This window comes from Bos indicus, chromosome 10, assembly GCF_029378745.1.
Source record: "Bos indicus isolate NIAB-ARS_2022 breed Sahiwal x Tharparkar chromosome 10, NIAB-ARS_B.indTharparkar_mat_pri_1.0, whole genome shotgun sequence".
NCBI classification, from domain to species: domain Eukaryota; kingdom Metazoa; phylum Chordata; class Mammalia; order Artiodactyla; family Bovidae; genus Bos; species Bos indicus.
Window position 1 is genome coordinate 11,460,500 of NC_091769.1, and position 26,847 is coordinate 11,487,346.

Genomic DNA, 26,847 nt, shown 5'->3' on the forward strand with positions numbered 1-26,847 from the left:
AGTTTCGTGCCATTTTACTATGATCACGGCTTGCCTCAAGAACACCAAAAATCAAATCAAATCAAAACAAACCAACTGCTTCTGGAAACTTGTTGAAGGCACACTTCCAAGTTCAGGCCCCACATCAATTCCACACGTGGGCTCATGTGTCCCACAAGTCAATCGATGACACCAAAGATTACCCCTCAAAATGAGATTAAAAACATACCCTTGCATTGCTTTGGCAATAAAAGGGTTACCTTACTTCAAGTAAGTCCTCGACGCCGAATCTGGGGAAGAAAGGACTGAAGTAAGTAGACCAGACCCGGCCCCGGCGTTTTCGGAGGGGAAGAGGAACTCCCGGAGCCATGGTCGGGGCAGACGGCCCCGGAGCGAGAGACTCCGCCCCGGGGTCCCGAGACGCCCTCAGGAGGCAACAGGGGTACCAGTAGGTGAAAGCTCCGACGGCTGGGGCCTGGGGTCCGCCCCTCGGCGAAGAGCCACTGAGGCCTGTGCGTGTTAGTCACTGACAGACTCACCTCGGCGTCTTCTTTGCACTGTGGGAGCGAGGGGAACTCCAGCTTCACGTCCTCCATGGTCCTGGCCCGCGGGTTTGTGGGTGGGGCCGGGTAGGAGTGGGAGTTACCCGCCAGCCGACCCTCGGGCAGGCAGTGGCGGTGAAAGGAAAGGTAGACCGGAGGACTGACCGGGAGGCAGCGGGCTTACAACTAACACACGCAGACTATAGGGTCCCGGCGACTCCGGCAACAGCGGCCGCGACAGCCGGGAAGAAGGTTGGGCGGCTCGTATCCGGCCGCCATGCTGCTGCCGTCTTCCTCCCCCCCGTGCTTCCGCGCCCCTCAGGCCGCCCAGGCTCTGGCACCAACACGAGCCCTACAACCGTCTACCCTCCTTCCCCCTCCCGCCGTCCCCCCGCCGCCCCAGCCAATCCCAGCCTACGCTTGCCTTCGGCCCGCCCCCGCTGCAGCCGCCAGGTGTCAGCGCGCCGCCGCCCCGCCCCTTCGCGAGCGCGCAGACGCGGGGGGGCGGGGCCCCGGAGGCGCCCGGGCGGGAGCTTGCCGGGTGCGGAGGAGGTGGGGCTGCCGCAGGAGGGAGAAGGAAGGACTGTCCTGGGAAAGGCAGTGGGATAATCTGAAACGACAATGCCCTTTCTGGAATCAACGCAAATCCCTACTTTGGTGTAAGAACCGGGAAGACATCCTAGCCACCATAAACTGGCATACGAAAGGAAACTATAGTTTTCTCCTCTATTGAGAATCCTGCGCAATCTGTGGTGAGGTTATAACCAAAAAAGAGTAATGAAGAGTTCACCTGAAAATTATGTAATGCTACACAGAGAATGAAACACTATCACTTTTAAGCAAATCGAAACGGTGTACTTTTAACAATACTTGGGAATACGACAATTGGAAAATATCAAGAAAAAATCTTAAAAATTGATAGCTCACTAATTTGTACATAATACTGAAGGTCTCTTTAATTTTAAGATTAGACTTCAACGTTTTAGTAAACTATAAACTACATGGCTTTCGATATCTTTTTAAAAGGAGTTTGAATCAGTTAATACTATATTGTTTATAAAGTTCAGGTATATAACACTTTCTCTGGGCCTAGGGAGATAATGGTATCTTTTTTGTTTTTTAAACAGATGAAAATTAAGAAAATTAGTGGAAGAACCCACACTTAAAACATTCAAGATTTGTACACCAAACTTACTCTTTTAAAAACTCCACCCCCCCCCCACTAAAGTAAAAAAGTGAGAAAATCATTCAATAACTGAACTGCGAATTACAATGGAAAGAATAAAAAAGAGCACATTGATATTTGACCGAAACCTGACATCCTATTACTTTTTATAGTCATATTTATGAAACACGCTAAATATATAGAGAAATAGAACTGTTTGAGTATTAAATGGCTAGTTTGAGGGCTCCATTTTCTTTATCACTATCTATAAACAGTTCTCTTTTAGTTATAAAAAGGTACATATTACTCTGCTAGCAAGTTTTTTATTAGAAGAATGATTTTATACTTACCTGAGTCATACTCACTTCTTCAGTGTTTACTAAACTGAAGACAGTTTCTTTTTTTTAACTGCACCTTTAATAACATAATCTTAATTGATGCCCAATGATGATTTCCTATTGTAATTTGTTAAAGCTTTAATTGCCACATAATATGAGAAAGAATTGTGTATAGGTAACAGAACTTTTGTTTTGAACACTTCTGACATCAACATCCCCTACATCAGACACTCTGAGCCTGGTATCCATAGATACCTATGGAGTCCATGGGTGAGCTTGGGAAACAATACATCTTGTAAGTTTTAATATACGCAAAATTGTGTGTACCTATGTGTAAATTTTTCTGAGAAGAGTGTACAAACCTCCTCAAAAGGAAATTATCATCTTACAAAAATCAAGAAAACCAAGTCACATTTAATAGCAAACATTACTTTTAATCATAATCTTAAAAAAAAGGTATGGATGTGCATGTACTATATCAATCAACTATCATACAGCCTAATCATAGTAGGCAAAGAAATAAATACTTTCTGGAAGGAGGGATATACAGATATAGACTCTCTCTCTCTCACACACACATACACACCTATGTTACATGTAATAAAATGGTCTTGAACACTGAGTGTAGGTACTGTTTTAAAGTTCAAAAATCTACAATCTAAATACAACTTCATCTTGGTTATTAGTTTATTATACTTACTAAAGAACCTAATAGACCATTGTAAATGTAGTCTTATAAAAGACAAGAATATTTGTAGGAGAGCTAAATTTAACAGATTTTATTAAACTTTTTAGGATGAGGAAAACAAGTGATATAAAATAAGTCATAAGAAATGCTCCCTGGTACTACTATGTCAAACCATTTTCAAGGTTTTACAAAATACTCACACAGCAAATACAAAAAGCTTCAACATACTCTTCTGACTTCTGCTGCAATAAATGCAACATTAACAAACATACAAATTTCCTCTGTACTTCTTAAAAGCAGAATTACTGAATTACTAATTTTTACAATGTTATTCATACACATTTTTATTCATATGCTATTAATGAGATCATTGCCAATACATTATTTTCCTTAACTTTTTTAAAATTAAGCCAGTAGATGTCATGCAGCCATCAAAAACCTTACAGTAAATTAAACAGGTTTGTAGTCCAATTTAGACTCTAGCTTCTTAGAATCAGCCACTTTCCTGACTGCTTTCATGAAGTCTTCCTGTACTACAAAATCATGATCGGCACGAATTGCAAACATACCTGTGGAGAATAAAACAACATGACTGCTATATTTAATATGTGATTATTTATTATAAAATAATGAAGCTATATTTAATATGTGATTATTTATTATAAAATAACGAAGAAGGGTAAGTGAAATGGGTGAAGGTGGTCAAAAGGTACAAACTTCCACTTAAAAAAGTAAGTCCTGGAGATGTACAGCATGGTAACTATACTTATTAACACTGCATTTTATATTTGAAAGTTGCTAACAGTAGATCACAAGAAAAATATTTTTATATGTGTGATGACAGAATGTTAACTAGACTTTCTGTGGTGGTCATTCATAATATATACAAATAATCATTATGTTGTACACATGAGACTAAATGTCAATTTAGTTTATGTATCAATTAAACCTATATCTCAATTTAAAAACCTTTAAAAGAAAAGTAAATAATGTAATATTATTCTATGGAATAAATGTGAAGGAACCCAGAGGTACTACTTCTCAGCAAGCAGTTCCAATTTGTTAAAAACCACTATCATTGTTCAACTAATTTCCATAGCTATAGTGAGCATTATTTTCCAAACCAAAAATTAGGAAACAATGAGAAAATTATCTGGATACTTAACTCCAGCTCACATAGTCCCTGTATCCAATGGCATCTTGAAAAAACAAAAGTGAAAGTAAAAGAGAAGTCACTCAGTCGTGTCCGACTCTTTGCAACCCCATGGACTGTAGCCTACCAGGCTCCTCCGTCCATGGGATTCTCCAGGCAAGAGTACTGGAGTGGGGTGCCATTTCCTTCTTCAGGGGATCTTCCCAACCCAGGGATAGAACCCAGGTCTCCTGCATTTCAGACAGATGCTTTACCGTCTGAGTCACCAGTCAGCCAGTGAACAAAACCCAACTATCAACAATACATACATACACATTTTAGGCAGCTCTTTCCTAACTCTACAATGCAGCAATCCCCTGGAAGGAGGAAGCACATGTATGGTTTGCTGCTGCTACTAAGTCGAGTCAGTCGTGTCCGACTGTGCGACCCCAAAGACGGCAGCCCACCAGGCTCCTCTATCCCTGGGATTCTCTAGGCAAGAACACTGGAGTGGGTTGCCATTTCCTTCTCCAACGCATGAAAGTGAAAAGTAAAAGGGAAGTAGCTCAGTCGTGTCCGACTCTTTGTGACCCCGTGGACTGCAGCCTACCAGGCTCCTCTGTCCATGGGATTTTCCAGGCAAGAGTACTGGAGTGGGTTGCCATTGCCTTCTCCCATCTATGGTTTGGGAAAACACAAAACAACTCCAGTAAGTTTGATATCTTTTCCTTGTTAATAATCAAAAACTTAGAGAATAAGAATTAAAGTCAATAGTGGGCTTTAACAAAAGCCAATGGCATATTCATATAAGAGAATTTACCTTTTTCATGTACAAATTGATAATATGACTTTCACAATTCAAATACCACAATTCAATTTTTGCTTTCAAATTTTGACACGTTACTTGTCAAATACTACTTGACAAGGAGGTAAAGGTTTTTATGTGTTTTTAAAAAACGTTAATTGTGTCATAGACGTAGGTCCCAGATTTTTAGACAAACCTAATTTCATAATAAGTTAAAACTGGTAAAATAATCTACTAAATAAATGAATCCTACTACTATTTTCACTGAGAATCTGCTTATACTGAATTTTCACTAACATTAAATGACTGGATTGCAATAGAAAATTTTAAGGGTTGCTTCCTGTCTTCCCTTTTAAGATTTCTATATAAGAAATCTTGGCAATAGTTATTCTGTGCTATCCTCAGAAATTAGGTGAATGGAAATGACTAGTTTTTTTAATAGTGAAGTTTTAAAACCTGTTTAGAAGGCTGTAATTTAATTAGGCAAGCTATTTTTCCAAACCCTGTGCATATTACTGTTTCCAAATAATTTTTAGTGAATGAGTGAATCTGAGATACATTCTCAAAAAGAAAGATAATCTCAGGATCTGAATGGAAAAAGACAACTATAATTGAATTAAATATATTTTAACTCACAGAAAGATATGTTAACAAAAAAAATTTGAAGCTGAATAAAAAGAAAACCAAAGAAATTCAGTTTGTCTCCATATGAGAAGCATAAAAAGCTTAAATTTTAATCCACACACAAGTTACAGTTCTTTATTGGGAAATAGCTAAAAATAAACTTTAAAAAATGTGGGGGAAAGAATATAACTTAATGGTATCAGCTTTTAAGATTATGATACTGCTTTTGTTTGGATTTCAGTTTCACCAAAATAATCTTCCAATAATTTGGTCCAATGTAGATTCTGAAAGGAGAATGAATCATAATTTAAGTTGTGGGCTTCCCTGGTGGCTCAGTTGGTAAAGTATCTGCCTGCAATGTGGGAGACTCAGGTTCGATCCCTATGTTGGGAAGATACCCTGGAGAAGGAAATGGCAACCCACTCTAGTACTCTGGCCTGGAAAATTCCATAGACGGAGGAGCCTGGTAGGCTAGAGTCCATGGGGTTCCAAAGAGTGTGACATGACTGAGCGACTTCACTTTTGGTTTGCTTTTAGTGTAGGTTACTGAGTTTACCTCAATATTTTGGCTTATTAGTAAGTCTTTGTGAGCATGATTAACTGTGACTTCTACTCAGAGTTTCTGGACCTGCAGATTTTGATCTAGATACTGATTCACAGTATACCCGAAGATACTCCTATGGAGAAGCATGTCTGAGCAGCCTCTTTAAACACTGGTGAATTTACAAGAAACGTAAAAATAAGGCTAAAGGTAAAATGAAAACAAGAGGAAATCACATATTGTAATACTTAAAAACTGTTCATCATATGCAACCTATGAAAGTCTAAAATATACTGTAGATATTAATTTTAATTAAAAATTTTGTGTGGAGGACAAATCTAAGTGACTCTATAGGGTTTTAAAGCCACTTGGTACCAGAAATAAAAATCACACAATTCACAGAGAAAATCATACTAAAAAACTACTACATTTCCACAAACTGCATGAACACAAAACTCATAAATCCAGCTTTGAAACTGAACTACTGGCTGACCAGTGTCAGAAGGCCTGTCAACCATTTTGCAGTGGATGGAGTGACCCCCAGTGCTGGCCCGGCTGAGTTTCTGCAGGCGTGGCAGTTCTGAACGGTCTCAGACTTACTCCAGGGGGACAGCATGCTATCACATGCATGTTTTTCCATACCCTACCCAGAGGCATCTGTAAGTGCCAAGAAGTTAACCTTCCCAAGGGGATCTCATCCCATGGAGGAATAGAGGATAAGAGCTGGTAAATAAATGCTCTGGTCTCCCATATTTCAGCCAGACAATCCTGGAAAGAATTCTGTATGTTTCTCTGAAGCTTCATCAGAATCAAACACCTCCTGCCTACAACAGTTACTTTAGCGATGTACCCTTGTAACAGCCTTCCCTCTTCGCATCTCACTTGCCCTGTTCTCTCCTACTTCTTGGAATCAATTCCCAGAAAATAACAAGCACTCAAAACCTTGCAAAGTCCAGGCTCTGCATCTGGACAAACACAAGCACATTTTTAGTAAATTAAACAAATCAAAATCAAGAGTAAAAACTGTACTTTAAAGCCTTACCTGCTTCAGTACAAACATTTCTTAGGTCTGCTCCATTAAAGCCATCTGAAAGCTTCACAATTGCTTCATAATCTGTTTAAGAAAAATACTGGAAATTAGTTGTAAAAAAAAAATAGTTACAGTAGACCTTTACTTGATTTATGACCATATAGAAAATTTAACTTAAGAGCTTGCTTTGAAATAAGTCAGCTAGGCAACATCTGTGTCAATATTCCACAATATCAACAACTAAAAGCAATACTTCTGTTAAGTAAACCAGCACCAAGCAGAAATAAACGTACTTCTAAAACTCTAAAACCAAGAAACAATCAAGATCTGAAAGCATCTTAACCTGTTTGTACACAGAGACACAATTAAACACATGTGAACTTCACGTATCTGTCAAGTTATGACTCTAAAACTGTAACCAAGTATCTAATTTGAACAAATTCAGAACATTCAAAACCAACTGTAACCACAATGGAATTGAATCATTAAAATAAATACAAACTACACCAAAAATAAGTCATCAGACATCATTTTACCACACACAATTTTAAATGCTAGCATGACTATTGGCTACATTTTCTGGTTTCTGTGAAAGCTACAAGTGGTGAGATCTATGATATCAGTAATAGCTACATGACCTTTCTGTCCATATGAGACTTGAAGAGCTGCTGATTAGGGTAAGCAATTATAGACTTGATGAAGGATAGGAAGAAAAGAGGCAACAAAGGCTACTACAATGTGAAAATCTGTGATAAGACATCCTTGTCAGGCAATCTAGAATATGTGAATCTCTATTTGAAATCACATAGACAATTCATCAATTAGTCTTCACTTATCTCTCTCTCCTAGATCATTATCATCAGCAAAAAAAAAAAAAAAAGTGTTGTAAATTCCTCCATCTTAAAGAAAACTCCCCCAGTTCCTATTCTCCATTTCTGCTCCACCTCCGTGTCTTCTCCCCTTTGCTAAAGAAGTCCTAAAAGAAGTGTCTAAACTCAATGCCTCATGTCCTCATCTCTCTGACATCCATCTGCATAAGGCTCTCACTCCAATTTCTTTTCTTGAGATCACCAATGATCCTCACCTAGTAAATCAATCTCAGAACTCTTCTTATCAGGCCCACTGTCAGCATTTGACAGGAAATTAGTCCCTCCTTAAAATAATTTCTTCATTTATCTTCCAGGATACCACCAGCTCCTGGTTAATTCCTACCTCTGTGACTATCCTTTCTCAGTCTCCTTTGATGGTTTTTCCTCTCAACTTCTTAATGCTGCAATTAGCTCAGTTTTTAAAACCCTTCTCTATCCATGGTCACTTCCTTAGAACCATTTTTATGCTGACATTACCCATATTTCTGGCTCCAGCACAGACCTCTCCAATGAACTACTGATGCTCCAAGAATTACTAATCAACATCTTTATTTGGCTATCTAACTGGCATCTCAGATTAAATACTGCCAGAATAAAATTCTTCATTCTCCCTCTAAAACTTAATCTTTCCCGTCTTACCTCAAATTTAATTGATGGCAATTCCATTTGTCCAGTTGCATGAATCAAAAACCTATGTCATTCCTGGTTCTTCTCTTTAGCTCACACTCTACATCTGATTCATTAGCAAGTCCTATGACCTCTATCTTAAAAATATGTCCAGAATCACATTAGTACAAAAGATGCTGCTGCCTCCTTAAACCAAGCCACCATCATCTTTTGCCTGCATTACTGAAATAACGTTATTGATCCTCTTGTTTATATCCTTGTCCCTCTAGTTGTAGCCAGAATGATCTTAATTAAGGTAAGTGAAATTTGAAAAATTTACAAATACTATAATGCCTGGAATTTAAAAAGCCAAAGGGAAATTAAGAGGTAGAAGAGATTACAGATGAAACAAGATTGGCCAAGAGTTAATTACTGAAGCTGGGGAATTAATACTTGATAAGATTATACTCATCTCTACTTTTATATATTTCTAATTTTCTGCAACAGAAGGTTAAATAATAAAAAGGTCATTTTATTCCTCTGCTCACAATCCTCCAATGGTATCCATACCACTAAAAACAAAAGCCAGAGTTCCTACTCAGTGGCCTCAGTAAGGCTTTACACAACCTGATTCCCATTACTTCTATGATTTATTTCACTTGCTGCTGCTGCAAAGTCACTTCAGTTGTGTCTAACTCTTTGCAACCCTAAGGACTGTAGCCCCCCAGGCTCCTCTGTCCATGGGATTTCCCAGGCAAGAACACTGGAGTGCGTTGCCATGCCCTTCTCCAGGGGAATCTCCGCAACCCAGGGATCAAACCCACCTCTCCTGCATAGTAGGCAGATTCTTACTGCTGAGCCACCAGGGAAGCCCACTTCACTTGCTACTGTCCCACTGACTCTGCCACAGACACTCTGATCTCAATGCTGGCCCAGGAATGCATCTACTTCAAGGTCTTCTTACTTGATGATCCTTCTGCATGATCTTTCCCCAAATATTCTTCTAGGTCACTACTTAAAAATCACTTTGGTAAGGCCTTCCCTATGCTTCCCCCTCCCTACCTCCATTCAAAACTGTATACATGTTCATACCTGCTCCTGACATTACCTATTCCCCTTTTCTTGCTTTATTTTTCTCCATACTACTTATCATCATCCAGTAACTATTTATTAGGCAAGTCAAGATGGCAGAGTAGAAGGACGTACGCTCATCTTCTGCAAGAACTCCAAATTACAACTCACTGCTGAACAACTGTTGACAGGAGAATGCTGGTTTCCACCAAAAAGACACCCCACGTCCAAGGGCAAAGGAGAAGCCCCAGCAAGACGGTAGGAGGGGCAAAACTGCGTTTAGAATCAAATCGCATACAACCAGAGACGTTTGGAGGGCTCAAACATACCTTGTGTGCACCAGGACCCAGAGACCCCACAGAGATTGAGCCAGAACAGTGTCTGTGCGTCTCCTGTGGAGGTACAGGTCAGCAGTGGCCTGCCACAGAGACAGGGGCTCTGAGTGCAGCAGATCTGGGTATGACATAAGCCTTCTTGGAGGAGGTCACCATTAACCCCACTATAAAGCCGCCAGAACTTACACACAACTGGGGAAACAGACTCTTGGAGGGCACAAACAAAACCTTGTGCGCACCAGGACCCAGGACAAAGGAGCAGTGACCCAACAAGAAACTGCCCCAGACTTGCCCACGAGTGTCCAGGAGTCTCTGGCAGAGGCATGGGTCAGCGGTGGCTGCTGTGGGGTCGGGGACACTGAGTGCAGCAGAGCGTGCACAGGACCTTTTGAAGGAGGTCACCACCACCTTTATTACCTCCACCATAGTGTGGCCAGCCAGCAGGGAGGGAACACAGCCCATCAACAGAAAATTGGATTAAAGATTTACTGAGCATTGTCCCAGGGCTTGTTCCACCCATCAGAACAAGAACCAGTTTCCCCATCAGTCAGTCTCTGCCATCAGGAAGTTTCCATAAGCCTTTGTCCTTATCCAGCAGAGCGCAACAGAATGAAAACCACAATCACAGAAAACTAATCAAACTGATCTGGACCACAGCCTTGTCTAAATCAAAGAACTATGACACATGAGTGTACCGGCCACCTAAGATGGACGGGTCATGGTGGAGAGTTCTGACAAAACATGGTCCACTGGAGAAGGGAACCCCATGAACAGTATGAAAAGGCAAAAGGATAGGACACTGAAAGATGAACTCCCCAGGTCGGTAGGTACCCAATATGCTACTGGAGATCAGTGGAGAAATAACTCCAGAAAGAATGAAGAGACGGAGCCAAAACAAAAACAACACACCCAGTTGTGGATGTGATTGATGATGGAAGTCAAGTCTGAAAGTGTAAAGAGCAATACTGCATAGGAACCTGGAATGTTAGGTCTACGAATCAAGGCAAATTGGAAGTGGTCAAACAGGAGATGGCAAAAGTGAATATCAACATTTTAGGAATCAGTGATCTAAAATGGACTGGAATGGGTGAATTTAACTCAGATGACCATTATATCTACTGCTGTGGGCAGGAATCCCTTAGAAGAAATGGAGTAGCCCTCATGGTCAACCAAAAAGTGCAAAATGCAGTACTTGGGTGCAATCTCAAAGACGACAGAATGATCTCTTTTATCACAGTAATTCAAGTCTCTGCCCCAACCAATGCTGCTGAAGAAGCTGAAGTTGACCGGTTCTATGAAGACCTACAAGACCTTCTAGAACTAACATCAAAAAAGATGTCCTTTTCATTTTAGGGGACTGAAAAGCAAAAGTAGGAAGTCAAGAGATACCTGGAATAATAGGCTAATTTGGCTTTGGAGTACAAAATGAAGCAGGTCAAAGGCTAACAGAGTTTTGCCAAGAGAAAACACTGGTCTTAGAAAACACCCTCTTTCAAAAACACAAGAGAAGACTTTACACATGGACATCACCAGATGGTCAATACCAAAATCAGATTGATTATATTCTTTGCAGCAAAAGATGGAGAAGCTCTATACAGTTGGCAAAAACAAGACCAGGAGCTGACTGTGGCCCAGGTCATGAACTGCTTATTGCCAAATTCAGACTTAAATTGAAGAAAGTAGAGAAAAACACCAGGCCATTCAGGTATGATCTAAATCAAATCCCTTACAAATATACAGTGGAAGTGACAAATAGATTTAAGGGATTATATCTGATAGAGTACCTGAAGAACTATGGACGGAGGTTCGTGACATTGTACAGGAGGCAGAGATCAGGACCATCCCCAAGAAAAAGAAATGCAAAAAGGCAAAATGGTTGTCTCAGGAGGCCTTACAAATAGCTGAGAAAAGAAGAAAAGCTAAAGGCAAAGGAGAAAAGGAAAGATACACCCATTTGAATCCAGAGTTCCAAAGAAAAGCAAGGAGAGATAAGAAAGGCTTCTTCAGTGATCAATGCAAAGAAATAGAGGAAAACAATACAATCAGAAATACTAGAGATCTCTTCAAGAAAATTAGATACCAAGAGAACATTTTCATGCAAAGATGAGCACAATAAAGGACAGAAATGGTATGGAACTAACAGAAGCAAAAGATACTAAGAGGAGGAGGCAAGAATACACAGAAGAACTATACAAAAAAGACCTTCATGACCCAGATAACCACGATGGTGTGATCACTCACTTAGAGCCAGACATCCTAGAATGCAAAGTCAAGTGGGCCTTAGAAAGCATCACTATGAACAAAGCTAGTGGAGGTGATGGAATTCCAGTTGAGCTATTTCAAATCCTAAAAGATGATGCTGTGAAAGTGCTGCACTCAATATGCCAGCAAATTTGGAAAACTCAGCAGTGACCACAGGACTGGAAAAGATCAGTTTTCATTCCAGTCCCAAAGAAAGGCAATGCCAAAGAATGTTCAAACTACTGCACAATTGCATTCATCTCACACACTAGTAAAATAATGCTCAAAATTTCCCAAGCCAGGCTTCAACAGTACGTGACCCAAGAACTTCCAGATGTTCAAGCTGGATTTAGAAAAGGCAGAAGAACCAGAGATCAAATTGCTAACATCCGCTGGATCATCGAGAAAGCAAGAGAGTTCCAGAAAGACATCTACTTCTGCTTTATTGGCTATGCCAAAGCCTTTGACTCTGTGGATCACAACAAAATGTAGAAAATTCTGAAAGAGATGGGAATACCAGACCACTTGACCTGCCTCCTGAGAAATCTGTATGCAGGTCAAGAAGCAACAGTTAGAACTGGACATGGAACAACAGACTGCTTCCAAATCAGGAAAGGACGTCAAGACTGTATATTGTCACTGTGCTTATTTAACTTATATGCAGAGTGCATCATGTGAAATGCTGGGCTGGATGAAGCACAAGCTGGAATCAAGATTGCTGGGAGAAATATCAATAACCTCAGATATGCAGATGGCACCACCCTTATGGCAGAAAGCAAAGAAAAACTAAAGAGCCTCTTGATGAAAGTGAAAGAGCAGAGTGAAAACGTTGGCTTAAAACTCAACAATCAGAAAAGTAAAATTATGGCATCCAGTCCCATCACTTCATGGCAAATGGATGTGCGAACAGTGGAAACAGTGACAGACTTTATTTTTTTGGGCTCCAAAATCACTGCAGATGGTGACTGCAGCCATGAAATTAAGACACTTGCTCCTTGGAAGAAAAGCTATGACCAGCCTAAACAGCCTGTTAAAAAGCAGAGACATTACTTTACCAACAAAGGTCCGTCTAGTCAAGGCTATGATTTTTCCAGTAGTCATGTATGGATGTGAGAGTTGGACTATAAAGAAAGCTGAGTGCCGAAGAATTGATGCTTTTCAACTGTGGTGTTGGAGAAGACTCGAGAGTCCCTTGGACTGCACGGAGATCCAACCAGTCTATCCTAAAGGAAATCAGTCCTGAATATTCATTTGAAGGACTGAAGCTAAAGCTGACACTCCAATACTTTGGCCTCCTTATGCGAAGAACTGACTCATTGGAAAAGACCCTGATGCTGGGAAAAATTGAAGGCGGGAGGAGAAGGGGATGACAGAGGATGAGATGCTTAGATGGCTTCACTGACTTGATGGACATGAGTTTGAGTAAGCTCCAGGAGTTGGTGATAGACAGGGAAGCCTGGTGTGCTACAGTCCATGGGCTCGCAAGGAGTCAGACATGACTGATCAACTGAACTGAACTGAACATACTAGACTGCTGACTCTGAAGAACACAAAGGGTATACGCATTAGCTCTCTGCATAATCGAAAATCTGTGCATGACTTATAGTCAGCCTTCCATATCCATGATTCTGCATCTGTTTATTCAACCAAAGCCAGTCAGGTAGTACTACAGCATTTGCTAGAGAAAAAGATCCCCATATAAGCCGATCCACACAGTTCAATCCCACGTTGCTCAAGAGTCAACTGAATATTTTACTCACTTCACCTGTCTCTCCTGACAAGTCATATGATGGCAGGAACGTGTCTGTTTTGTTCATTGCTATATCCTAGGCACTTAGAACAACTCAGCATAGAGCAGATGCTCAATAACTATTAGCTGAATTCAAGACCACCGTGTTTCCTGAATCTAAAACTCAATTTGGTAGACTATCGGTAATATCCAGTAGTATTTTGCTTCACGGTTACGAAATGTGAATATATAAAAAATAAGTTATTTCCTTACCTATTTCACCATGCTTTGTAATGGGACCTGCATGGATTTTCAATATATCTAACCTTGCTTGTTCGTTTGGTAAATCAATATCTGAAAATCAGAAAATTATAAAAAATTCTATTACAGTCAGGTTTTTTCTTTGTTAAATAGAGTAGGGGGTGAGGAGGAGGTTTGGGATAGAGAATAGACATAGACGAAGAGAAATGGACAACAGGCAAAGAAATTTAACTCACGTATTTTTCTATCTAATCTGCCTGGACGAAGCAAAGCAGGATCCAGTGTATCTGGTCTGTTAGTAGCCATGATCATTTTAACTCTATGCAGAGTATCAAATCCATCCATTTGATTCAGTAGCTAAGAATGTATTTGTGAATATAAATCAAAGATACATTTTATAAAATATCCCAACCATTAAAAAACTCAAGACAGAACTTTTATATGCCTAAAGCCATGAAATGTATTGCTTACAGATAGATATATGAGGTACAGAATGATCATTTGATGGAATATTTTTTTCTTACATAAAGGGATATATCTTTCATGCTAAAAGTTCCAAGATAGATTATTTAACTATATACCTTTCTACAGCTTTCAGACTAGGTCTAATAAATCTGAAGGCATCCATCTAATCAAAAATTATGAAACTAAACTATGTGGCTCTGATTTCCAATGTTCGAATTTTTTGATAGAATTAATTTTAAAGTAAAAATAGTAACTAACGTTTCAAGTGCTTATGGTATGCCAGATATAAAATTTACATTAGTATAACTGGACACAATGATTTTCTACAAATCTGATAATAAATCCATTAAATATCTTTTCAAATAATTCTATTATACATAGAAATACTGAGACACCTAATATATTTCCTTCGATTTCTAAAGTCTTCTTGAGTAAATGCTGGAAAAAACTGCATTCAATAACATCTTTAAAACAAAGCTAATGTAACAATATGTCTATTTCTTCATGTCAACATGTCTAACATTCCCAAAATGTTAGCTAATAACATATCAGCTACATGAATAAAACTAGCATGTGTTGCTTTAAAAATAATTCAATTTAAGGCTTCTAAAAGACTCTACAACTAATTTTGAACTACTGTGTATATTCTGAGCAGACCAGAAACATTTATAAAAAACAGTTTTCCAATATCCCCACTAAGACACAAACTGACAATGTATTACCTATGCTACCTATCTATTTACAGAAGTTGGAAAATGTGTTTAAAATCTTGCCATCACTTTCACAGAACTTAAGAGTGGGAAAAAGCTTTAATAAACATTTCAATATCCCAGCATCCATCTTCAATAATCAAAACAATTTTAGCTTTCTTTCGTTGTCAACAATAGAGGAAAGTATTAGTAATTTTCAGAATAGCCTAAGACATAATCACAACTCATTTACTGTTATCAGTTTTAATATATTTGCCACTTGTAAAATATCTTTATAAAACTAATACAAGATGACATTCACAACATAAATACAATATACAATTTAAATATTAAATGGCCAGTCTGCTCAAAAAAACAGAACAGTACAGCCGGCAATAAATCAAATGAAAATCTGTGGATATCCCTATTGTTTTCTAGGACTCATTTTCTTACTAGAGACTGTGCCAGAGAAAAGTGCTCATTCCTGGCAATATTTTCTAAGTTCATATGTAAGTGCATTCTTCATTTAAACCATTGTACATATTTTGACTTTCAAATATCCAATGTATACTTATTCATTTTATAAATACTGATTTTCTTCTAAACCACTTTTACCAAATATTACCTCCATTAAAGTTCTCTGAATCTCTCTATCAGCTGAAGTACCCTCAGAAAACCGGCGACCACCTGAAATAATGATATGGAAACTTATGTGTTACTCTTCCTCTTTAAGCATCATTTAAGAAAACAATATGAAAATGATAGTTCTAGGGTTTAAAGTATTAAGATGAAAATTAATTAACAAAAATTATACTGATAGAATTGATTTTGGTATGTTTCTCATTTTCTCAATGTTAAAGTTTATTTATTAAGATTGGTTAAACTTTAAGAATCAAAAAACAGTAACATTCATCTTGCTACTTCACAGAAGTTGCAATTAGAGGTGAAAAGAGATGGAAAATTTTCTTTTAGATTAAAAAAAGTTTTCCTAACACTTTCAAGTAAAGTTTAAAATAAATTTTAAAAACTGTTATTCTTACCAATAGCATCTATTTCATCCATAAAAATGATGCATGGCTGATGGTCCCTGGCATAATTAAACATTTCTCTGATCAAACGAGCACTTTCACCAATGTACTTGTCTACTATAGAACTAGATACAACCTGATTAAAGGAAAAACATTAAGGTAAACATAAGACAATTCAAATTTAATTTCAACAACTACACAAAGAATCTTCCCTTTACCTTTAAGAAATTGCAATCCAGCTGGCTAGCCACAGCTCGTGCCAAGAGTGTTTTTCCTGTACCTGGGAATAAAAAAAGAAGTAATTTTTGAAAAGTAATATAAATTTGAGGGAAAATAAGATAAATTTTCAAAAGCTTTTAAGAATGTAATCCTTTGAATAGTAAATTTTGCAAAAGGAGGCTAAGTCCTGAACAGAATTTCCATTTTATTCAAAATATCCTTTCTAATTTTATTTTAAGCCAACCAAATACATAACTAGAAATATACCAAACCCTACGTACTAACAAACTATGATGGAAACTTGCATATTAAAATCCATTAGTCTATACTGCACACTGAGTGGATCTTTACTTTGGTATGATATTGTAATAGTAAGTATTGGCTATTTGGAAACTACTGATTCAGTGGGTTATTAAAATCTTCCAAATACTGGCATTTTCCATTATACAATATTTAAAAAATCACATTTGCTAATACCATCACCAATCTCATCCTGTCCTGTATTAACACACTGGAAAAGTTGTCAAGCTCATAGTACCAGATATAAAGTTTTCAAAAATTTTCGTGTGAAAAGTTCCAATTTTATCAATGGTTACAGATGGGGTCAGTTGTTTAACATGATTGGCTAACTTCATTTTTTAAAAAATATTTGCAAGGTTACCAATAACCAGTCTGATAATTAATTGTAAATTTTTCTTTCAAGTAAAATGGCACTCTGTGAAAAGCAGCGAATTCAGCAGGCAACTGTATAACAGCACAAATGGTTTTCCTGGAGATATCTACCCTATTAAGAACGCAACAGAAGTACTTTATTTTCCATTTCCTCACAAAATACAAGACATTATTCAAGGATCAAAAGTTCATATTTTTACCAGTTAATCAAGGACATTTTAAAGTGAAACTGGCCTCTTTTCATACTGCACATGTTGAATGGCCACAAAGACAATGACTATTGTAACATTTTGTGCCACTGACTTAACTGATTCATGCTACATCATGAGCAGCCTTGTACCATCAACACAGATGTTAGCTGCCTTTTTCACTGTGTTGACATCTTAGTATTACAAGAGTAAGTTCTGACCTTGCAGATGCCCTGAAAGTATCTCTGGGATACCCATGGGTCTGTGAACCACATGGGAAAACTGGCTAGAATCACACAACATGTTAAGATATATACTTATGAAACGTAAGACTAAGCAAGCCTAATAAAATTATAGACACACATCTCCAGTTGCTTCCTTACTCTGAACAGAATGAAGGCTGAAACGGCAACATTAAATATTTCCATCTTATTGTTTTATTCATTGATTCATACTGAGACAGATGAAGCTTAATACCAACCTGGTGGTCCATATAACAAACAGCCTTTTGGAGGTATTATTCCTACACGCTGGAATAATTCTGGGTTTGTAAGAGGTAATTCTATTACCTGGAAAAGAAGTTACAGGTTCTTAAACAGTTAGTTAACATTTTAACATACTTTCAAATATTTTAAGTACAATATGAGCTATTACATACATGCATAATTCATAAAAGATCTAGAATTCGGTGCTATACAAAACCATTTATATTAGAGGTCTTTTATCAGGCAGATGATATCTCTTAAATCTAAAGAGCTTAAAATATTTTAAAAATTAATTAAAAGGCATGTGGCAGAACTTCCCTGGTGGTCCAGTGCCTAAGACTCCACACTCCCAATGCAGAAGGCTGGGCTGGGGAATTAGATCTTGCATGCTACAATTAAGATGAGGACAGTCAAATAAATACATAAAAATACTCATTTTGTAAAAAAAGCATGTGGTAATTTATACTACTTATTTAACACACTTGTTAAAATAACCACACCCTTAACAGAAGTGATGGTTGCACAGGCATATAACCTGTCAAAACATACTTGAGCTGTACATTTAAAAACTTGTACATTTATAATTTCACTGAATATAACCTCTGCATCAACAAAAAAATTATACAAGAAATCAGTTAAGCAAAAAAATCCCAAAAAGATCCACACTATTTTGCATTTGAATACAACAAAAATAATGATAAAATTGCCACTGAAAGAAATGTTATTTAAATTTTCTTAGGTTGCCATTTGTCATAGTCTTAATAAAACCATAAGTTCTGCTCTTAATGTTCTAATTCAGTTCAGTTGCTCAGTTGTGTCCGACTTTTTGCGACCCCATGGACTGCTGCATGCCAGGCTTCCCTGTCCATCACCAACTCCTGGAGCTTTCTTAAACTCATATCCATTGCTGCCTTTTCTAAATCCAGCTTGAACATCTGGAAGTTCTTGGGTCACATACTGTTGAAGCCTGGCTTGGGAAATTTTGAGCATTATTTTACTAGTGTGTGAGATGAATGCAATTGTGCAGTAGTTTGAACATTCTTTGGCATTGCCTTTCTTTGGGATTGGAATGAAAACTGACCTTTTCCAGTCCTGTGGCCACTGCTGAGTTTTCCAAATTTGCTGGCATATTGAGTGCAGCACTTTCACGGCATCATCTTTTAGGATTTGAAATAGCTCAACTGGAATTCCATCACCTCCACTAGCTTTGTTCGTAGTGGTGCTTCCTAAGGCCCACTTGACTTTGCATTCTAGGATGTCTGGCTCTAAGTGAGTGATCACACCATCGTGGTTATCTGGGTCATGAAGGTCTTTTTTGTATAGTTCTTTCTTGTATTCTTGCCACCTCTTCTTAGTATCTTTTGCTTCTGTTAGGTCCATACCATTTCTGTCCTTTACTGTGCTCATCTTTGCATGAAATGTTCCTTGGTATCTCTATTTTTCTTGAAGAGATCTCTAGTCTTTCCCATTCTGTTGTTTTCCTCTATTTCTTCACATTGATCACTGAGGAAGGCTTTCCCTTATCTCTCCTTGCTATTGAGCCATAGTCAGCTCAATGCCCTAAGACTGATTCAAAGAAAGCAAAGTGAGGGACCAAAAAGGTGAGGATTTGACTGTCCAATTTAAACTCTTCAGTCCGAGTAACTAGTTCAGTTCAGTCGCTCAGTCGTGTCCGACTCTTTGCAACCCTATGGACTGCAGCATGCCAGGCCTCCCTGTCCATCACCAACTCCTGGAGTTTACTCAAACTCATGCCCAATGAGTTGGTGATGCCATTCGACCATCTCATGCTCTGTCATCCCCTTCTCCTCCCGCCTTTAATCTTTCCCAGCATCAGGGTCTTTTCCAATGAGTTAGCTCTTCACATCAGGTGGCCAAAGTATTGAGAGTTTCAGCTTCAACATCAGTCCTTCCAATGAACATTCAGGACTCATTTCCTTTAGGATGGACTGGTTGGATCTCCTTACAGTCCAAGGGACTCTTGAGTCTTCTCCAACACCACAGTTCAAAAGCATCAATTCTTCAGCTCTCAGCCTTCTTCACAGTCCAACTCTCACATCCATACATGACTACTGGAAAAACCAGAGCCTTGACTAGATGGACCTTTGTTGGCAAAGCAATGTCTCTGTTTTTTAATAGGCTGTCTAGGTCGGTCATAACTTTTTTCCCAAGGAGCAAGTGTCTTCTAATTTCATGGCTGTGGTCACCATTTGCAGTGATTTTGGAGCCCCCGAAAATGAAGTCTGCCACTGTTTACCAGTAACTTGAGAGAGAAACTTTTTTGAGTAGTTTTGCACTTAAGGTATGATTGCTGCTGCTACTGCTGCTAAGTCACTTCAGTCGTGTCCGACTCTGTGTGACCCCATAGACGGCAGCCCACCAGGCTCCCCCGTCCCTGGGATTCTCCAGGCAAGAATTCTGGAGTGGGTTGCCATTTCCTCCTCCAATGCATGAAAGTGAGCCTACCAGGCTCCTCCGTCCATGGGATTTTTCAGGCAAGAGTACTGGAGTGGGGTGCCATTGCCTTCTCCAAGGTATGATTAAGACATACCAAAATTGTGGGCAATTAATATTCTCAACTGTCTGCAGATGGAAAGGGGGACTGCATGTTCATGGACTGTGTGTGTGTGTGTTTAATTAATATTCTCAACTGTCTACAGATGTCCATGGTGTGTGTGTGTGTAATTAATATTCTCAACTGTCTGCAGATGGAAAACGGATTGCATGTCTGTGGTGTGTGTATATGTGTGTGTGTGAGAGAGAGAAGACACAGAGAGAGATTCTGCTCCTATGGCTGATGCAGCAAACCACTGTAAAAGATTTCAGTGTTTCATGAAGCACCAGTTCTCTCTCTGCCCTTTCATTAACTACTAAGTGAAAATAACAGGCTTTTATTTATGCTTAAGCCAGTGCTTCCTCAAGAATGGTTAAAAAAATAAATAAAAAAGCTTGGTTTCATAATCATCTGGAATGCTTGCTTATTTTTGCGTTTTAGGCCACACCATGAGGCACATAGGATTTCAGTTTCCCAACCAGGACTGGAACCCAGGGTCCCAGCACTGGGAGTACAGAGTCTTAACCACTGGACAGTAACGCAAGGCCCCCAGAATGCTTGTTTCAATGCTAATTCCTGTGGATTCTACCCCTAATCCGTTACATCAAAACCATGCAGAGAGCTTATGAATCTGTACCTTTAATAAGAGTTCGAGGAAATTTAAAGTGCTGAAATCAGATAATGTAAGCTTTTCTGACTAACCAAATTCATTCCTGAGTATCTCCATCCTAAATTAGGATGAAATCAATACGACAATTTAATCTGCTTAAAAGAGAAGTGTTAAGAAGCTATCTGTGCTGTGAAGCAAGGCAATCCTGATTTGATTCTTCACCTAAGAACTTAATTGTTTCTGTTATCCAGTCGCTAAGCTGTGCCCCATTCTTTACGACCCCATGGACAACAGCACACCATTTAAGCCATCCAAAGCCAGTCTTTTTCTTAAATGACAGTAAACAGTTTTAACAAAATAAAATATGTAAGACACAGATAACTTACTCTATTATAAGGATAATAGTATAACGAGGTTATGGGAAAAAACTACATTACACACACCATCCAAATGTGCTCCAACCCAAGTAAATTACAAGATAATCAAACTAACAGATGGCATGAGCATTGGATTATATCCATTATTCAATATATTCAGCATATGTCAATTATTCTTAGTTTTTTTCCCCTTGTCATAAAAAAAAAAAGGGTAAGATTTTTCTAACATCAAATTATCTCCAAATTACAAAAACCTGTAATTTTTATAGCTAGAGCTTCAGAGCTATTTTTCTCTCAGCAAAAATACTATTTATATAATATTCAGTAAACATTATTTGGACAAAGTAATTTTACATCCTCTCCCTTCCTTCAGGTATTTCTTTTTCATGGTCACTTATTTATTTTTGATACAAATGTACATGATGCGTCTTAACAGACAGCCCACCTACCACCACACAGGTAGGGCGTGGCCACTAGGACAGAGGTAGGGCAGGGAGAGGAGCTGGTAGCGCTGCCATCTGCCTCTCAGCCTCCCGACTGCCGCTCAAGCTCCAGAGACCCAGACACCACAGGCTCTGGCCTTCAGGCATTTTAAAACCAGTACTATTCCTTGGTAAGTTCAGAGAACAAAGCATACACTACCAACCTCTCTTAATTCCCGAATCTGTTCTGATAGCCCTCCAATCTCAGAATAAGAAACATTCCCAGGGTCCTCATGAGACATGTTGTAAACCAATGGATCCACTTCTCTTGGCAAATATCTGTAATGATAAAGTGTGTCCTTTTCTTTTAAAAGATGTATTTTGTCTCAGCCTACAAAGAGTATAAATGATTTGCTTATACAAGAACGTGTAGGAGACCTTATAAAATCATGTTTAAACTAATCTGAAATTAATAAAAGCAGAAAAGTGGCAAAATATTCAGTGATCTCAGGAAGCATCTATTTTGGATAAAATCTTCCCTCCATGACAATAAAAGGTTAACTAAATAGTATAAGATACCTACCTCATGATAGTTAGTGTAGTCATATCCAAAGCAACTCTTGTTCCTGGCTTCAGCTTACTTTTGTCAAGCTAATTTTATAAAACAGAAAGTGTCACATAAACACTTGAAAGGGGGTATAACAGTCTAACAAGAGCATAGTTAGAAGCCAAATAATCATTTTTACCCTTCAGAGAGAACACTAATATTAGATTATAAACAACATGGAGTTCTGCCTCTTAAAAAAGTGCCCTTTTGTGCAGTCTCACTGTGAAACCCCTAATACACAAAATTTGAGGAGGCAACGACTTTGTTTTTGAAGCAGGAACTGACTGCAATATTTTACTTTCAAAGGCTCACTATTTAATAGTTTTGCTCATCATTTTGATTTAGGCACTGACTTTTGACTTTGGAAACTGGTAGCAAAGTATATATACAGATTCCTTAGTGAACATTTGTGAAGAAAGAAAGGAAAGCATCTTACAAGTACGTCCATTAAATTTATTTTAAAAACTATGGTTTTGAGAAGAATATACTCTATGATCACAGTAGATAAGGGAGAAATGAACTGTTTCCCTCTAGAGATTTAGTAAAATTCTAAAGAATAAAAAAAATCCCAGCAACCTTCATTTATGCCTTTGCTACATGTCAGACACCACGGTAAATATATTTTATGTTAAGTTGAATCATACTAAATAATTTATTGGCATATTTAGGCAGTGTAACTTATTTGGGTAGAACTGGATAGAATCTATCCAAAGAGATTCAATCATGCTCAGGCTGTTTGTCAAAAAGAGTTACTTTTCAATAGTTTAGAAAACTGCTTGTTAATACAATTTCAGAATCACACAAATTACTGAACACTTTTCACAGAATTTTGCAGAGAGTGCTTGGTTTAGGATTTAGTGCCAGTTAAAATGAAGTGGGAGGCTTCCCTGGTGGCTCAATAGTAAAGAATCTGCCTGCCAGTGCAGGAGAGAAATGCAGGAGACATGGATTCAATCCCTGGGTCAGAAGATCCCCTGGAGGAGGAAATGGCACCTCACTTCAGTTTTCTTGCCTAGAAAATTTCACGGGCAGAGGAGGGCAACAGTCCACAGAGTTGCGAAGAGTTGGATAAGATAGAGCAACTTGAAGTGGGAGCAAGCTAAATACTAGGTTTAATATAATGGATTAAACTAAAAGTATTTCCCAGATTCAGTAGTTCCCCCTCCCTTATTTATAAATGGAAACTTTATCATAATAAGTATGTATGTATAGGAAAAAATACAGCACATATAGGTTTGGTTACATGCCTAGGTTTCAGGCATCCACTGGGAGTCTTGGAACATATCCCCCACGGATGAGGGACTACTGTACTTGAAACAAGAGCTTAAACAGAGATCAATAAGAAGTTATTTCATTTATATCTATAGGCAATATATACTCTGGCCTTTCTAATATTTTTCAGCATTCAAATGCTCTATTGCCCTCATATAATCATGAAATATCTGTAAATGCCAACTTCTGGCATCCAAAGGGTCCTGAAAGGGACATAAATATTCTTTATAGGATTAGGCATCTAAAATTTTGATTTAGAAAATATCATCCCACTTATATGTAAGCAAAATCTTAAGACTGAACCTTGTCCCTGGGTAAAATTCCATTCTATAGCCATGTCGGGTCAATGTTTTAAAACCTGAACCTGATATAACAAATACTCAGAGAAAGCTCTTCCAATGAGTTTTTAAAAATCTGCTAAAGGCATTTCCTAAAGAATAGAGTAGTACATAAATTGGCTTCAGTGGTTACTAAATAATTCAAATCTATTTGTCAGTTTTTGACTGCAAAATAAAACTTGGAGTTATCTCAATTTGCTTATTCTGCTGCTGCTAAGTCACTTCAGTCGTGTCCGACTCTGTGTGACCCCATAGATGGCAGCCCACCAGGCTCCGCGGTCCCTGGGATTCTCCAGGCAAGAACACTGGAGTGGGTTGCCATTTGCTTATTCTAATCTAAACCAATTCACACAAAATCAATTCAACCTATAGTAAAGTTGATAAGTAATATTTCTGAATGTTTAAAATGCAATTTATAAGGTTTAATACTTTTAAGTGTTCTTCAAAAAGAGACATTAAAATAAAATAATCTGAATTATTTTTCAGTTCTAAGATTCTTTGATTTCTCTGTGTGTAGAGTTGACTGAGCTAATGCAATCAAGCAGAAAAGTAGACTACCAGGACAGTTCAGCTGGTAAGAATCCGCCTGCAATGCGGAACACCTGGGTTCAATCCCTGGGTTGGGAAGATCCCCTGGAGAAAGGAAAGGCTACCTACTCCAGTATTCTGGCCTGGAGAATTCCATAGCCAGTATAGTCCATGGGGTTGCAAACAGTCGGACACGGCTGAGCTTTCATCAGGAGTCAAATCCATGGTTTGAGTTTGCTGCTGCTGCTAAGTTGCTTCAGTCGTGTCCGACTCTGTGCGACCCCAAGACGGCAGCCCACCAGGCTCTCCCGTCCCTGGAATCCTCCAGGCAAGACAATGGAATGGGCTGCCATTTCCTTCTCCAGTGCATGAAAGTGAAAGTGAAGTTGCTCAGTCATCTCTAACTGTGCGACCCCAAGACAGCAGCCCACCAGGCTCCCCCGTCCCTGGGATTCTCCAGGCAAGAATACTGGAGTGGGTTGCCATTTCCTTCTCCAATGCGTGAAAGTGAAAAGTGAAAGTGAAGTTGCTCAGTCATGTCTGACTCTTAGCGATCCCATGGACCCCAGCCTACCAGGCTCCCCCATCCATGGGATTTTCCAGGCAAGGGTACTGGAGTGGGGTGCCATTGCCTTCTCCCATGGTTTGAGTTTAGGCTTTGCTAATAATTAGCTATATCTGAACAAGCCACCTTCGGGAGTTATGGGCATAATTTCTAACTTGCCTACCTGGAAAATTAAATAACTTATCTCAAAGCACTTTTGTCAATTATGAAGCACTATACAAATATAAAATGTTACCTGTCGACGACAACCCACAACATATCTCGGTCCATTTGTAGCTTTAACAATGACTAAAGGGGAAAAAAGAAATGAAAAAACAAATTGAAACATAGAAAGTAAAAACTAAATATATCCACATTGATGGCACGTTGAGTTTTATTTCTGTTCTCCAAAAGACAAGAGTTGAAAGAAAACTCAGTCTATGCAAGAATATCATCCACCTTCATTATAATCATTTAAGCAATAAGCATTCAAAGCTGGTGACAGAAAGGAGGTAACCCTGCTCTTTTTCTCTTTACTAACAATCTAATACACTTACATTTTTCTTCAGTTAACTGCTTAAGTACTTCACCCACAATCTAATAAAGAAAAAAGAGAGCATTATTTTTTGCCAAGAGCTTAAAAAAATAAATCACCATCACCCTCTACATCCCGAACTCCATTACCTACCTGCCCAACACTTTGTAGAGCCTTCAGATCATTTTCAGACTTTTCATATTGCTTGGTAAGTTCTTTTAATTGTTCCCTTACTGAAATAATATAATTTGAACATTTTGAATTAAGTAATCTTCGCGAGTTTAAGCCACCAAATCTTAATTTTTGTCTGTTTCACTTTACATATATTTTATATCCACTGAATCAAACCACACAAAAGTAACAATGCTGTTTGTAGATGACATGTTTCAAAACGAAATATTACAGAGAAAGCACGTATTTTTATTTTCTTGATCGGCAATACTTACTTCTTTGAGCACATTTTAGGTAACATTCTTAACAGATATTGACCTTCTGACATTTCCGAATCTGAGATTACAAATCCGAATAAGAGTTAGACCCTCCTCACTTCATCTATTTACATGCACTGTTACCCTCTGGCTTTTTAACCTAAATAAAGCTCCACAGAAGTATGGTTAAGGTTTTCATTTATTACGTCGGTGACGGTGCATTAAGAAAAAAATGCAACTCTTTTATTTAGTTCAGGAGGTAAGGGAAACGTGTGTAATTAATGCAGTACAATTCAAAACACGAGTAAAGATGAAAAGGGCTACTCTGACTGATACGCCTTATCCCTTAAACCCCATGTTCGGTTTTCTACTCCACTAACAAGCCAATCCCCCTAGAATCTCATCTCTTGCTTGAGCTTCTTTGACTCAAGTCTTTTCCGCGCTCCGGGTTCCGGGGCTCCACCAATACTGCACTCCTTGCACTTCAACCTGGGAAACATCTCTGACCAACTTCTTCTCCACTCTTTGTCGGGTCATTTTCCACTTTTATCTCAGAACTGGGGATGTTCTGTATGTCACCTGGACCAGACTAGATCATTTCCACGCCCGAAAAGGCTCGGCTTCCCAAGTACTGGGCGGAATGACAAAGCGCCTTGTCCCTGGACTGAGGCCTTCTCATCCCCGGGACTCGGTTGCCGAACTCGGCAAAAGGCCTCCGCTTCGGCAGAGACAGAAGCGGGTCCAGGTACGAGATTACGTGGAAAGAAATGTGCACTCACACTCCTTGAGACGGCCGTCAATCTCTTTGTGCTCCAGCAGTTTCTTGCGGTAGTCCTGAAGCGCCTTATCTCTAGGGTCCGCCATGATGAGAAGCCGTCGCTCATAGGGGATGCCGGGAATGGCCATGGCCGCCCGGGCGGGGGAAGGGGC

At 38.8% G+C, this 26,847-nt stretch overlaps 2 protein-coding genes across 11 annotated transcripts in view; both read right to left on the reverse strand.

The window, feature by feature from the left end:
* The window catches only part of STYX (serine/threonine/tyrosine interacting protein), a 111,579-nt gene extending 109,297 nt beyond the window's left edge, over positions 1 to 2,282 (reverse strand). For 4 of the 8 annotated variants that reach the window (XR_011568722.1, XM_070796888.1, XM_019968117.2 and 1 more), the window contains exon 1: positions 519 to 878. Coding sequence is in view for 5 of the 8 variants with exons in the window: in XM_070796888.1 (XP_070652989.1) it covers positions 519 to 575 (57 nt within the window). In the remaining 3 variants the exon portion in view is untranslated. The other 4 variants (XM_070796890.1, XM_070796887.1, XM_019968116.2 and 1 more) reach the window with 4 other exon arrangements.
* Positions 2,283 to 2,788: 506 nt separating this feature from the next.
* Positions 2,789 to 26,847, reverse strand: PSMC6 (proteasome 26S subunit, ATPase 6). 3 transcript variants are annotated; one of them, XM_070796884.1, is made up of 15 exons: positions 26,697 to 26,847; positions 25,643 to 25,722; positions 25,512 to 25,551; positions 25,211 to 25,263; positions 22,249 to 22,316; positions 21,890 to 22,004; positions 17,699 to 17,786; positions 16,357 to 16,418; positions 16,151 to 16,274; positions 15,736 to 15,797; positions 14,193 to 14,313; positions 13,969 to 14,049; positions 6,857 to 6,928; positions 4,455 to 4,522; positions 2,789 to 3,281 (listed from the first exon to the last, which is right to left on the reverse strand). In XM_070796884.1, the coding sequence occupies exons 1-15, from the start codon at positions 26,821 to 26,823 to the stop codon at positions 3,246 to 3,248; spliced, it is 1,197 nt and encodes a 398-aa protein (XP_070652985.1). In that variant the 5' UTR covers positions 26,824 to 26,847; the 3' UTR covers positions 2,789 to 3,245. The 3 variants fall into 3 exon arrangements, with proteins under 3 accessions (XP_070652985.1, XP_019823674.1, XP_070652986.1); XM_019968115.2 differs by lacking the exon at positions 4,455 to 4,522; XM_070796885.1 differs by lacking the exons at positions 2,789 to 3,281; positions 4,455 to 4,522 and adding an exon at positions 4,549 to 5,557.